This window comes from Nerophis lumbriciformis, linkage group LG04 (assembly GCF_033978685.3).
Source record: "Nerophis lumbriciformis linkage group LG04, RoL_Nlum_v2.1, whole genome shotgun sequence".
In the NCBI taxonomy this organism is placed as follows: Eukaryota; Metazoa; Chordata; class Actinopteri; order Syngnathiformes; family Syngnathidae; genus Nerophis; species Nerophis lumbriciformis.
This window is the reverse complement of record NC_084551.2, coordinates 40,633,620-40,647,516: the sequence shown is the minus strand read 5'-3', so window position 1 is coordinate 40,647,516 and position 13,897 is coordinate 40,633,620. Positions and strand designations below refer to the sequence as shown.

Genomic DNA, 13,897 nt, shown 5'->3' with positions numbered 1-13,897 from the left:
TGCTCGTTAACAACAGCACCCAGAATGGACAAGTCAAAAGTCCTGGGGGTTTGAGACTGGGCCTCTCTGGTGTCGCCTGGTTCCGCCATGTTTTTGGCCAAAACATACTGTTGTGTACTAGGCAAAGGGAAGGAGGCAACACCAGGGCAGAACTGCGGTTTAGAAGGTTTATTAAAACCTTTGATGAAAGTGTGGGGTGTGTAAGCTCCCACTAGTGAATGAATGTGGACGATGTGTGGAATTAACAATGTGGAATTTACCAGAGGGTGTTGTCGGTGCGTGTTGGATGTATCTTTCGTCGAATCCAAGGGGGAAGGCGAAAAGGCAGTCAGGAGGGAGGCAAGCAGTCGGGGGCTGGAGAGAGGCAACGATGTCCGGGTCCAAGCAGTGGTCGAGGATCGGGGAAGGCAAGCAAAGATCCGGGAGGAGGTCATGAGGCAAAACATGATCACAGAAGACATCAGGGGAGATTGGCTACGTTCTGGCGAAGGTCTCCTGGCTTCGCTGGTCTTTTATGCCGCTCCCTCTCGTCAGATGCAGGTGTGCTGATGCGTGATTGTCTGCAGCCTTGTCGCTGTGTGGGCGTGCTGCGCCCAGCACGAGCAGGGGCGTGTCCGGGCAAGCAGCCAGAGGAGGAATCTTGACACTCAGTTGCAGGAGCAACACGGGTTCGAGTCCGCGTCGTGACAGAATATGGTGCATTACCTAATTCAGAATCAATTCTGACTAAGAGACTAAAAGTCTCGAGATTTTGTTTTTTTCAGTAATTTCCGAATGTGCATTTATTCAATAGAGTGTAGTATGCAACGGCGCAGATTGTCCGCCATTTTATTAAGCAAACGAGCTGGGTAGAGCTATGGCAGGGTACAATGTATTCACTTGCTCTAAGCGGAATGTAAATTAAAATAAAGTAATTGTATTTAACAGGAAATAAATGAAATGGAACATTACATGTATTTTACACTCAAATCTTAACATTAATAGTATAATGAGAACTGCTATAAGTGTTACATTATTTACATATACAAGGTTGTTGTATACATGAACTGTTTGGACTGCATAACTTAGAATCATGTTTTAACTATTGCGTTTAATAACAGTGTAACTATTTTCTGTTCTATGATTGAAATGTAATGTGGACATTTTATCATGTAGGGGGGAGTACAACGCTAGTGTACAGTGCATGAAAATATGTGTGCACGATTATGGTCATATGACGAAAAAATCTAATTTTATTCTATAGTGTGTACAACTGGCAGCATGGTGGTAGAGGGGTTAGTGCATCTGCCTCACAATACGTAGGTCCAGGGTTCGATCCTGCGCTCGGGATCTTTCTGTGTGAAGTTTGCATGTTCTCCCCATGACTGCGTGGGTTCCCTCTGGGTACTCCGGCTTCCTCCCACCCCCAAAGACATGCACCTGGGGATAGGTTGATTGGCAACACTAAATTGGCCCTAGTGTGTGAATGTGAGTGTGAATGTTGTCTGTCTATCTGTGTTAGCCCTGTGATGAGGTGGCGACTTGTACAGGGTGTACCCCGCCTTTCGCCCGAGTGCAGCTGAGATGGGCTGCAGCGACCCCCCGCGGCCCCAGAAGGGACAGGGACAATCAGTAGAAAATGGATGGAGTGTGTACAACTACACTGAGTGTGCATAATAACTTGCGTCTTGGCCACTATCCCGTGTAAATACAGCAACCAGTGTTATAAAACTAGCTGTCTTTCTTTGTGTGTTAACTTGAAAAATGACATATTAGAGATGTCCGATATTATCGGCCTGCCGATATTATCGGCCGATAAATGCGTTAAAATGTAATATCGGAAATTATCGGTATCGTTTTTATTATCGGTATCGGTTTATTTTTTTTATTTTTTTTTTTATTTTTTTAAAAATTAAATCAACATAAAAAACACAAGATACACTTACAATTAGTGCACAAACCCAAAAAACCTTCCTTTTACACTCATTCACACTCATTCACACAAAAGGGTTGTTTCTTTCTGTTATTAATATTCTGGTTCCTACATTATATATCAATATATATCAATACAGTCTGCAAGGGATACAGTCCGTAAGCACACATGATTGTGCGTGCTGCTGGTCCACTAATAGTACTAACCTTTAACAGTTAATTTTTTACAAATTTTCATTAATTACTAGTTTCAATGTAACTGTTTTTATATTGTTTTACTTTCTTTTTTATTCAAGAAAATGTTTTTAATTTATTTATCTTATTTTATTAATTTTTTTTAAAAGTACCTTATCTTCACCATACCTGGTTGTCCAAATTAGGCATAATAATGTGTTAACTCCACGACAGTATATATCGGTTGATATCGGTATCGGTTGATATCGGTATCGGTAATTAAAGAGTTGGACAATATCGGAATATCGGATATCGGCAAAAAGCCATTATCGGACATCCCTAATATATATTTTATATATATATATATATATATATATATATATATATATATATATATATATATATATATATATATATATATATATATGTCTTAATAAGGTTATCCAAAAAATAGTGCTCGATACCGTAGTAGAGCGCAATATATGTGTGTGTGGGAAAAAAAATCACAAGACTATTTCATCTCTACAGGCCTGTTTCATGAGGGGGGGTTCCCTCAATCATCAGGAGATGATTGAGGGAACCCCCCCTCATGAAACAGGCCTGTAGAGATGAAATAGTCTTGTGATTTTTTTTCCCACACACACATATATATATATATATATATATATATATATATATATATATATATATATATATATATATATATATATATATATATATATATATATATATATATATATATAAAAAAATTATATATATATATATATATATATCTTTTGGGTTGTTAAATTGTGCAATTAATGACTGAACAGAACATCAGTTGAACATCGGTTAAAGAACTATACAGGTACTGTATATGTATTGGTCGCGTCATCACGGTCTTCTACAAAAATATCTTGTTTTTTAAGTAAGTATTTATTTTCAGACACGTGGTATATTAAGCGATCTTGCTCCTACTCTCCCATCTTTGGTAATAACAGTAATTCAGTACAGTATGAGTCATTTCGAAAACATTTGCTTCGGCCTTCTTACTGTTGCGATGGTTAGTCTGCAGATGGCGCTACGAGTATGTTGAATTTTTGCCGAAGAAAATCAAGCCACGGAGTTTACAAGTTGTTTTTTTGTCTACCGGGGCAAAGGTGAAGTGCGTCCATATGTCTTCTCTTCTTTCTTCCCGGTGTAGAAGACACATTGATGTCTTGTATTGATTCTTGCTTTTCTGAATGAAAAATCAAAACAGTGTCCCCTTCAAAGACACTAGTTATGATTGAATACCCGTTGTGCTTTTCCACCCGTCTTTCTCCCACAGGTAACTGTGATAGGCTATTTTGTCCCACCCATTTAAAGACCAAATTAAATATGATTGGACTTTGTCTCTTGTCAATATGTTCGTTTCATTCTAATTTGTTGACTAAATTGTCAATTCATTGTCATTGTTTTAGTCAACTTGCATTTGTTTTAATTAGTTGTAATTTCGTCAAGGGAAAATAGGTCAGAGACGATAACGAAAGCAAACATTTTTTTGGTCAACAAAATGAACACTGGTCAGAGTTACATGAGCGCTCTCCTGTTTTGAAGGACCTTCTGCAAAAAGGTTAGTCAAAGATCATCTCTATGACAGCACTCGAGTGTTTTTTAAAGAATCTTCTGCAAAAATGTCGTCACAAGTTTTTTCAACTGAGCTCGTAGTTGAATATCCCGAATAATGAAAAAAAGAGGACTTAAAATGAAACCTTGAGGAACACCACTAATATAACTAAAGCTAATGACTGCATCTGAAGTAAACAAGCTGCAGGAACATCTGGGGGAAAAATGTGTAACTGCCAAAAGAAGAGGACTTAGAGGGGTGTCCTGAGGAACACCTCAGTTTTGACTCATGTTCTATGTATGCTACCAAGGTTAAATGTCAATGCAAGGATCTGCCAATGTGTTTACAGTGCTCCAGATTCCTCTGTGCAACAGGAGCATTCTCGTGTTTTTAAGAGTTTGCTGCAGAAGTCTTTTGTCTCACAAGTTTTGAACTGAACTAGGGGACTTTCCCAGTGCCAGGCTGGATTTGGCCCCAGGGCCCCAGTTGAATAGCCCTGCTGTAGTGCTTGCATAAAAGAAAATTAGATTGCATACTTCAAGGCAGAAGAGCACAGCCATGATCTGAAACGTCGGCCAAATCTTCCGGAGGGTTTGGATCTCTTTCCACTCGTTGGCCACAAAGTATGTCCTCCAGATGCTGACAGGGGAGATATCATGTTTCTGCTCACCATTGGCTAACGACAGAGGTGCAGAAAACAGTAAGCAGATATAAAATAGACAGCAAAAAAGCATTTCAATACCTGACACAGTCTTTTTCGCTGTGGTTCGTGGTCTCTCCCAGTCAAGAAAGAAGACATCAACAGATAACTGGATGGACAGCTTGTGGAGGAACTGGACCGCCTGGAAGGACAAACAGTATCCTACTCTATCAATCAATGAATGTTTATTTAAATATCCCTTAATCACAAATGCCTCAAAAGGCAGCACAAACTACAGCGACAACCTCGGCTTTGATCCCACATCAGGGCAAGAAAAAAGCTCAACCCAATGGGCGCAATGAGAAATCTTGGAAGGGACCGCAGATGTGACCGGTGCAATGGATGCCGAGTGGATAGCGTTAATAAAGTGAGAGTTCAGTCCATAGTGAGGCCAGCAGGGGATCCTCTTGCATGTAGTCAGCAACACATAGATGTCACCAACTGATGCAGAGGAGTGGTCCACCCTGGGTCCCAACTTGGAACAGATAGCGCCCGAAACTGATCCGTGGCCACCTGATAACCTCTCCACGCAGGAGAAGGGGGCAGAGCAGAAAAGAGAGACAGCAGATCAACTGGTCTAAATTGGGCCTATTTAAAGGCTAGAGTATACAAATGAGTTAAGATGGGACTGAAATGCTTCTACTGAGTTAGCATCTCTAATTGTTACCAGTTGGGCATTCCAAAGTAGTGGAAAACGCTCAATAGCCACAGACTTTTCTGGGCTCTGGGAATCTCGGAGTTCTTTGAACGTAGGTGTCAGGGCGGAACGTAGGGTACAATAAAATCAGCATGTGCATGGCATGTATTTTCTATGGATCTATTTTGTTTGTGTGTAAGCCTGCAAAGTGGCTTTGTTCCGTGACCTTGGTGCTCTCACAGAGTGTTATCGCAATAGTCAGCGATAGCCAGTCAGTCCAACAAAAGTCAACAAGCAGTGTGTTTAAACTTTTCACTCTAATTGCCATGAAGAGCAGACGGCGTATCCAATACGTTGTCCAGCTTGTGATTTAGTCCAAAATCACAAAAGTCTGAGAGCCCATTGCTCTGCCCATCCTTCAGTTATTTTTGGCAGCTTCGGGGTACCATGAACAGCTGCCAGCATCTTCCAATTTGTCGATACTCCAGGGCAATGCTTACTCCAATCAGCAGATGTCCTGTTATCATGATTCTGAATCGGTAGATATTTTCAACGTCCTCGACTGAAAGGGTCGCCAAGTAAGCGGCACTCCGCTTCCCCCAAGAGTCCATTGTGTGTCCAGCAACAAACGTTCCGTCAGGACAGGCAGGTTCCCCCAAATGCAAGCTTCTCATCGAGAAGAGGTTGTCAATTTGGAAGAGCTTGTCAATTTCGAAGAGAGGCCAGTTGATGAATTTGATGGTTTAGATAAAGGGCAGGGAACCTATGGCTCTCGAGCCAGATGTGGCTCTTTTGATGATTGCATCTGGCTCTCAAATAAATCATAGACTTAGACTTCCTTTTATTGCCATTCAACTTAGAACTTTACAGTACACAAAATTTTGTTGCATTAGCTCATGGTAGTGCAGGATAAAAAAGCAATAAGGTGCAGATATAAATAGATTACTGTACAGATAAATGTATTGCATTTTTGCATATGCATCCACATTTATGGATATATGATATAGTCTTTATATTCCAGCGAGTTAATCCATTTTTGGGAGGAATTGAGGGGATTATTTTAAAGCATTCAAGAGTCTTACGGCCTGAGGGAAGTAGCTGACATTGCTTAACACGATAAGCAATGAATAATTCCGCTCGTAATCACAGTGTTAAAAATAACGTTCAAAATATAAAACCGCACCTGTTCAAGAAGTCGCATAAATGGTAAGAAGTATTTTTGTTTATTATTGGTTAGCTTAAGAATAACAATGTTATTAAAAGGAATAAGAGACTTATTATACTAAAAAAATGTTAGTCTTACTTACAAATGCACGCATTTAGTTGTATTCTGTTACGGCTCAGGCTCCTGCCAACGCCGCTCATCCGTCTGTGCGCACCTCGGGACACGCCCACGGGTGCGCACATCCAGGGACGCGCCGCGCGCGTCCCCGCCCTGCTGCAGCCACCAGCTGCAATCACTCGCTGGCAATCTGCACACCTGCGACTGATCAGGGCGAGATCAATAAAGGACCAGTGGACCCAAGGATCGTCGCGGGAACTTAGCTTTCTCATGGTGTACCGTAAGCCTTATGCGCTCTTACTATATTCGTGTTTCCTCTCCGTGCCTTGATTTGTCCCTTGTCTTCTCCCGTGTCCCCGCAGTACCCTCCGTCGCCTGCGTCTCAATTTCCCCTGGATCTCCCTCTGGACTCCGACTGCTTCCTTCGTTCCTCGACCTCTTGCTCGCCCCTGGATTCTGACGCTTCGCTCTCGCCCCGGATCAGCTGCCTGCCCCCTGGACTTCCGCGTATCTCGTTCAACACGTTGGTAACACTCACTTCAGTTATATTCTACACATAGTCTTACACCATTCCCTTTTGTATTCTAGTTCACACTCCATTTCCTTAGTTTAGTAATATTGTTTATTAGTATTTATATATATATATATGTTGACTATATATATATAATAAATAATTGTATATACCGCCCCCTGGTGTCTGTTTGCCGTCACCCCCTCTCAGCAAACACAACAGTAAGTTCCCGCCAAAATTATTAAAGGACCTGACGGCACAGTTCCTTAGCCCCGCCCCCAGTGACTTTAGTTCCGCCCCCTGTGAATTTTTTTTTTTTTCTCTGCCTCTTGCCCCATTCACCATGTCTTTTTCTTTTTTTCGCTTCAAACCAGAGGATTTGTCTTGTCCTGCCGAGCAGTCTTGGAAAGGCATGTTCAGTAGCGAGATAAGCAAGGAGGAATTTTCTCGTCGCCTGGACACCCTCCTCCCACCCTTAGAGACTCAGTCAGCAGGAAGCGTCTGGAATCCGCCTTTGGAGGGGGGGAATGGTACCGACAGCCGTGCTGGTGAGGTAGCACAGCTGCGGCCAGCAAGACCGCTACCATCGATCTTTCAGTTTGCCTGGCCGCACCCACCAACCACACTACCAGCACTTGTCCCCGAGCTAGCGTCCGAGCTAGCACTTGTCCCCGAGCTAGCGTCTGAGCTAGCACCTGTCCCCGAGCTAGCGTCCGAGCTAGCACTTGTCCCCGAGCTAGCGTCCGAGCTAGCACCTGTCCCTCGGCTAGCGTCCGAGCTAGCACCTGTCCCTCGCCTAGCGTCCGAGCTAGCACCTGTCCCTCGGCTAGCGTCCGAGCTAGCACCTGTCCCTCGGCTAGCGTCCGAGCTAGCACCTGTCCCTCGGCTAGCGTCCGAGCTAGCACCTGTCCCTCGGCTAGCGTCCGAGCTAGCACCTGTCCCTCGGCTAGCGTCCGAGCTAGCACCTGTCCCTCGGCTAGCGTCCGAGCTAGCACCTGTCCCTCGGCTAGCGTCCGAGCTAGCACCTGTCCCTCGGCTAGCGTCCGAGCTAGCACCTGTCCCTCGGCTAGCGTCCGAGCTAGCACCTGTCCCTCGGCTAGCGTCCGAGCTAGCACCTGTCCCTCGGCTAGCGTCCGAGCTAGCACCTGTTCCTCGGCTAGCGTCCGAGCTAGCACCTGTCCCTCGGCTAGCGTCCGAGCTAGCACCTGTCCCTCGGCTAGCGTCCGAGCTAGCACCTGCCCCTCGGCTAGCGTCCGAGCTAGCACCTGCCCCTCGGCTAGCGTCCGAGCTAGCACCAGCCCCTCGGCTAGCGTCCGAGCTAGCACCAGCCCCTCGGCTAGCGTCCGAGCTAGCACCTGTCCCCAGGCTGGCCCCCACGTCTCCACCAGCTCCCAGGCTGGCCCCCACGTCTCCACCAGCTCCCAGGCTGGCCTCGACCTCAGCACCTCGGCCTGCTCCGCCGACTCCAGCACCTCGGCCTGCTCCGCCGACTCCAGCACCTCGGCCTGCTCCGCCGACTCCAGCACCTCGGCCTGTTCCGCCGACTTCAGCACCTCGGCCAGCTCCTCAGCTGCCCTCCTCGTCTCCGGCTTTGATGTCCGCCGCTTCCACGCCGATGACGTCTGCCGCTTCCACGACGCCGATGACGTCTGCCGCTTCCACGGCGCCGATGACGTCTGCCGCTTCCACGGCGCCGATGACGTCTGCCGCTTCCACGCCGCCGATGACGTCTGCCGCTTCCACGCCGCCGATGACGTCTTCCTCCACGCCTGCCTCGCCGATGACGTCTTCCTCCACGCCTGCCTCGCCGATGACGTCTTCCTCCACACCGCCGCCGATGTCATATCCTCGTTTCCGGCGAGACGCACCATGGCGCCAATCACGTCCGCCTTCCCGACGGCCAAGATGGTGGCCGTCCCTTGGTCGCCCGCCTCGCCGGCTTCTTTTTCTTTTTTTCGCTTCAAACCAGAGGATTTGTCTTGTCCTGCCGAGCAGTCTTGGAAAGGCATGTTCAGTAGCGAGATAAGCAAGGAGGAATTTTCTCGTCGCCTGGACACCCTCCTCCCACCCTTAGAGACTCAGTCAGCAGGAAGCGTCTGGAATCCGCCTTTGGAGGGGGGGAATGGTACCGACAGCCGTGCTGGTGAGGTAGCACAGCTGCGGCCAGCAAGACCGCTACCATCGATCTTTCAGTTTGCCTGGCCGCACCCACCAACCACACTACCAGCACTTGTCCCCGAGCTAGCGTCCGAGCTAGCACTTGTCCCCGAGCTAGCGTCTGAGCTAGCACCTGTCCCCGAGCTAGCGTCCGAGCTAGCACTTGTCCCCGAGCTAGCGTCCGAGCTAGCACCTGTCCCTCGGCTAGCGTCCGAGCTAGCACCTGTCCCTCGCCTAGCGTCCGAGCTAGCACCTGTCCCTCGGCTAGCGTCCGAGCTAGCACCTGTCCCTCGGCTAGCGTCCGAGCTAGCACCTGTCCCTCGGCTAGCGTCCGAGCTAGCACCTGTCCCTCGGCTAGCGTCCGAGCTAGCACCTGTCCCTCGGCTAGCGTCCGAGCTAGCACCTGTCCCTCGGCTAGCGTCCGAGCTAGCACCTGTCCCTCGGCTAGCGTCCGAGCTAGCACCTGTCCCTCGGCTAGCGTCCGAGCTAGCACCTGTCCCTCGGCTAGCGTCCGAGCTAGCACCTGTCCCTCGGCTAGCGTCCGAGCTAGCACCTGTCCCTCGGCTAGCGTCCGAGCTAGCACCTGTTCCTCGGCTAGCGTCCGAGCTAGCACCTGTCCCTCGGCTAGCGTCCGAGCTAGCACCTGTCCCTCGGCTAGCGTCCGAGCTAGCACCTGCCCCTCGGCTAGCGTCCGAGCTAGCACCTGCCCCTCGGCTAGCGTCCGAGCTAGCACCAGCCCCTCGGCTAGCGTCCGAGCTAGCACCAGCCCCTCGGCTAGCGTCCGAGCTAGCACCTGTCCCCAGGCTGGCCCCCACGTCTCCACCAGCTCCCAGGCTGGCCCCCACGTCTCCACCAGCTCCCAGGCTGGCCTCGACCTCAGCACCTCGGCCTGCTCCGCCGACTCCAGCACCTCGGCCTGCTCCGCCGACTCCAGCACCTCGGCCTGCTCCGCCGACTCCAGCACCTCGGCCTGTTCCGCCGACTTCAGCACCTCGGCCAGCTCCTCAGCTGCCCTCCTCGTCTCCGGCTTTGATGTCCGCCGCTTCCACGCCGATGACGTCTGCCGCTTCCACGACGCCGATGACGTCTGCCGCTTCCACGGCGCCGATGACGTCTGCCGCTTCCACGGCGCCGATGACGTCTGCCGCTTCCACGCCGCCGATGACGTCTGCCGCTTCCACGCCGCCGATGACGTCTTCCTCCACGCCTGCCTCGCCGATGACGTCTTCCTCCACGCCTGCCTCGCCGATGACGTCTTCCTCCACACCGCCGCCGATGTCATATCCTCGTTTCCGGCGAGACGCACCATGGCGCCAATCACGTCCGCCTTCCCGACGGCCAAGATGGTGGCCGTCCCTTGGTCGCCCGCCTCGCCGGCTTCAGCGGCATTCTTCTCGCCGCCGCCATCAGACTCGTCCTCGGTGGATTCGGGGACACTGGGGCCGGCGACCCACCACCAGTTCTCCCCTCCACCCTCCCTTGTTTCGTGAGTATGTTGGACATCTGGAATCTGTCCATAGGGGGGGGATACTGTTACGGCTCAGGCTCCTGCCAACGCCGCTCATCCGTCTGTGCGCACCTCGGGACACGCCCACGGGTGCGCACATCCAGGGACGCGCCGCGCGCGTCCCCGCCCTGCTGCAGCCACCAGCTGCAATCACTCGCTGGCAATCTGCACACCTGCGACTGATCAGGGCGAGATCAATAAAGGACCAGTGGACCCAAGGATCGTCGCGGGAACTTAGCTTTCTCATGGTGTACCGTAAGCCTTATGCGCTCTTACTATATTCGTGTTTCCTCTCCGTGCCTTGATTTGTCCCTTGTCTTCTCCCGTGTCCCCGCAGTACCCTCCGTCGCCTGCGTCTCAATTTCCCCTGGATCTCCCTCTGGACTCCGACTGCTTCCTTCGTTCCTCGACCTCTTGCTCGCCCCTGGATTCTGACGCTTCGCTCTCGCCCCGGATCAGCTGCCTGCCCCCTGGACTTCCGCGTATCTCGTTCAACACGTTGGTAACACTCACTTCAGTTATATTCTACACATAGTCTTACACCATTCCCTTTTGTATTCTAGTTCACACTCCATTTCCTTAGTTTAGTAATATTGTTTATTAGTATTTATATATATATATATGTTGACTATATATATATAATAAATAATTGTATATACCGCCCCCTGGTGTCTGTTTGCCGTCACCCCCTCTCAGCAAACACAACATATTCAGTGTTAAAAAATATTATATGGCTCTCACGGAAATACATTTTAAAACATTTGGCTTTCATGGCTCTCTCAGCCAAAAAGGTTCCTGGCCCCTGGTTTAGATGTTAAAGAGCAGTGCAAAAAGAGGCTCCAAGAAAGTTAAAACGAGACAAAACAAAGACGCAAGCAGGAGAGATAATGGAGAGGTAAGGAGAAGTGTCCGCCTTCGATGAGTGCCAGTAATAAAAATATAATTGTATTTGTTAATGTTATGCTAAAACTCACTCCTGTTACGTAATTGAGTTGTTTTTAGTAGGACTAGAAATAAAATAAAGTTGCCTGAGGTGGGACAAACAAATGGCACCAATTGGGTGGAATGGCCCTGCTAATATATTAATATTTAATGGGAGGTCTTGTCTTACAACTCTGATGCGCCTGTTTTTCAGGATGCTTGGGTGACAGAAGCTACTGAAAAGGATAGGCTATAACAGAAGACCCCAAACATTTTCATGATCTTGTATCCTAGATAGAACCATGAATACAGGTCTGCTGCTTGATCTTATTTGATCTCACCTTGAGAGCAAAGGCACAAATGATGTACTTCACCAAGTGCTCCTCTTGATCCGGCAGCGGAAACATCACAGGCACTCGCTTTTGGGCCTAAACACACGTAGGCAGAAATACATTCATTTCCAGCCATGACTTAGATTACATGTTATGGTATACATCATATCAACTATTTGTAGCCTTTAAATCCATATTGTGTATTACGTGTAACTCATAATCAACTTCTGAGCTGCAGTCTGAATAATAACCAGTAGGGGACCCTAAAAGCAGACATCACCCATTATAAAGAACTTTCTATTGACGTGGCCTTCTTCCACAGACACACTGGCCATCACTCGGGCAACTTGTTTCTTTTGTTGTGGTTTCTGATGGAATTCATCTGCATCTAAGGCAGTCCTTCTCAAATAGTGGGACATGGCCCCCTGAGGAGGCATGCTGTGATGCTCGGGGGGCACCTGTTACCCCTGGAAACATGCTTTATCAGTATCATGCTTCAAACCTCGCTTTGAAAAACTGCACCACAAAACATGTTAATTGTAGCCATTAATCCTGACCTCATTTTTATATCATCAATTTCTCTTTTGAAGGTTAAATTATATTAATCATTGTGCCCTTGAATTAATGTTTAAATTCATCATTAGGGCCTGAGCAGCGGAGCGAGCACCACAGGTGTGTTGCAGAGCACCGCAACGGCCCTAAAAAATTTGCTCAGTTTTTTTTTTGCTCTATTATTTTTGTTATTATTATTCTGCCTGTTTAGACGCCTTTTTGAGGCCATTAACATCCACGAAAACTCCCCAAATTTGGCAGGTGTGTCAGGTATAGCAAAAAACTTCATATTTTGGGGGTATGGAAAAAAAAAAGTTCAAAATTAGAAAAAAAAACAGCCCCTCCCATCAGTTTCACAAAGAGCCCTGGGAGAAACTAGAGACTTATTTATTGAGTTTATTTTAATTACATTTTTCAGTATCAAATGAATGGTTCAAGTTGGTCAACATTTTTTTATTTGTTAAATAAGGATTTTTTCTTTTTATTTAAGGCAAATCTATGCAGTTGATTAAATATGTTATGTTACGGAATAAAAATCAATGTTATAAACTTACTCTTTTTGTAAGTTGATCTAATCCTATTGAAATGTTTTCTTCTTCCAAGGGGGCGCGTAACAGAAAATACTAACTGCTTCAGCTTGAGTAAATGCCCTCAGATAGTCACACAATGAATTAATAGTTTTCCGTAACACTTTCTCTATTAACATTTTTTACTACTTCCACATTTTAAAACCGATTCTGCTCATTTATGGCAATTGTGCTTTGTCCAATATTCCAAAAAAATCCTGGTTATCCCGAAATTCCCAAATTCCCAATACATTCCCATTGAAAATTAATATTGTACATTTTTTGCAAGTTTGAACTATTTCCACATTTGTCAACCGATTCGAATGACTCCAAAGTCCAAAAATACTCTTTGCTAATGTTTGCTAGCATGCTATGCTCACTTTTTAAGCAAATTTACCCTATTTTAGCTGATTTATAGATTATATTTTTTAGGTCTGTGAATTTTTGGGTGTCCCACGATTCGATTCAATATAGATTATTGGGGTCACGAGTCGATTCAAAATCGATTTTCTTTCAATTCAACACGCTTCTCGATTCAAAAACTATTTTTTCCCGATTCAAAGGGATTCTCTATTCATTCAATACATAGGATTTCAGCAGGATCTACCCCAGTCTGCTGACATGCAAGCACAGTAGTAGATTTTTGTAAAAAGCTTTTATAATTGTAAAGGACAATGTTTTATCAACTGATTGCAATAATGTCAATTTGTTTTAACTATTAAATGAACCAAAAATATTAATTATTTTATCTTTGTGAAAACGATGCAAGTGTAAGCCACTGTGACACTATTGTTCTTTTTTTTATTTTTTATAAAAGTCTAATGATAATGTCAATGAGGAATTTTTAATCACTGCTATGTTGAAATTGTAACTAATATTGATACTGTTGTTGATAATATTCATTTTTGTTTCACTACTTTTGGTTTGTTCTGTGTCGTGTTTGTGTCTCCTCTCAATTGCTCTGTTTATTGCAGTTCTGAGTGTTGCTGGGTCGGGTTTGGTTTTGGAATTGGATTGCATTGTTATGGTATTGCTGTGTATTGTTTTGTTGGATTGATT

The 13,897-nt window shown here is 46.6% G+C and overlaps 2 protein-coding genes across 2 annotated transcripts in view; one reads left to right on the top strand and one right to left on the bottom strand.

The window, feature by feature from the left end:
* LOC133601872 (meckelin-like) overlaps positions 1-13,897 on the bottom strand; it is a 48,490-nt gene that overhangs the window by 20,490 nt on the left and 14,103 nt on the right. Inside the window, exons 5-7 of the mRNA XM_061955008.2 lie at positions 11,730-11,816; positions 4,416-4,515; positions 4,210-4,349 (exon numbers count right to left, since the gene is read on the bottom strand). Coding sequence (XP_061810992.1) covers positions 4,210-4,349; positions 4,416-4,515; positions 11,730-11,816 — 327 coding nt within the window. The remainder of the gene's footprint in view (positions 1-4,209; positions 4,350-4,415; positions 4,516-11,729; positions 11,817-13,897) is intronic.
* On the top strand, positions 10,093-11,121 carry LOC140678728 (uncharacterized). Its single transcript, XM_072912920.1, has 2 exons — positions 10,093-10,722; positions 10,805-11,121. The coding sequence occupies exons 1-2, from the start codon at positions 10,095-10,097 to the stop codon at positions 10,900-10,902; spliced, it is 726 nt and encodes a 241-aa protein (XP_072769021.1). The 5' UTR covers positions 10,093-10,094; the 3' UTR covers positions 10,903-11,121.

Excerpts from the sequence above, each read along its gene's own strand:
- LOC140678728 (XM_072912920.1), top strand. The coding sequence starts at position 10,095 with ATGACGTCTGCCGCTTCCACGCCGCCGATGACGTCTGCCGCTTCCACG. Across the intron at positions 10,723-10,804 it reads TAGCTTTCTCATGGTGTACC|TACCCTCCGTCGCCTGCGTC; the intron begins GTAAGCCTTATG and ends GTGTCCCCGCAG.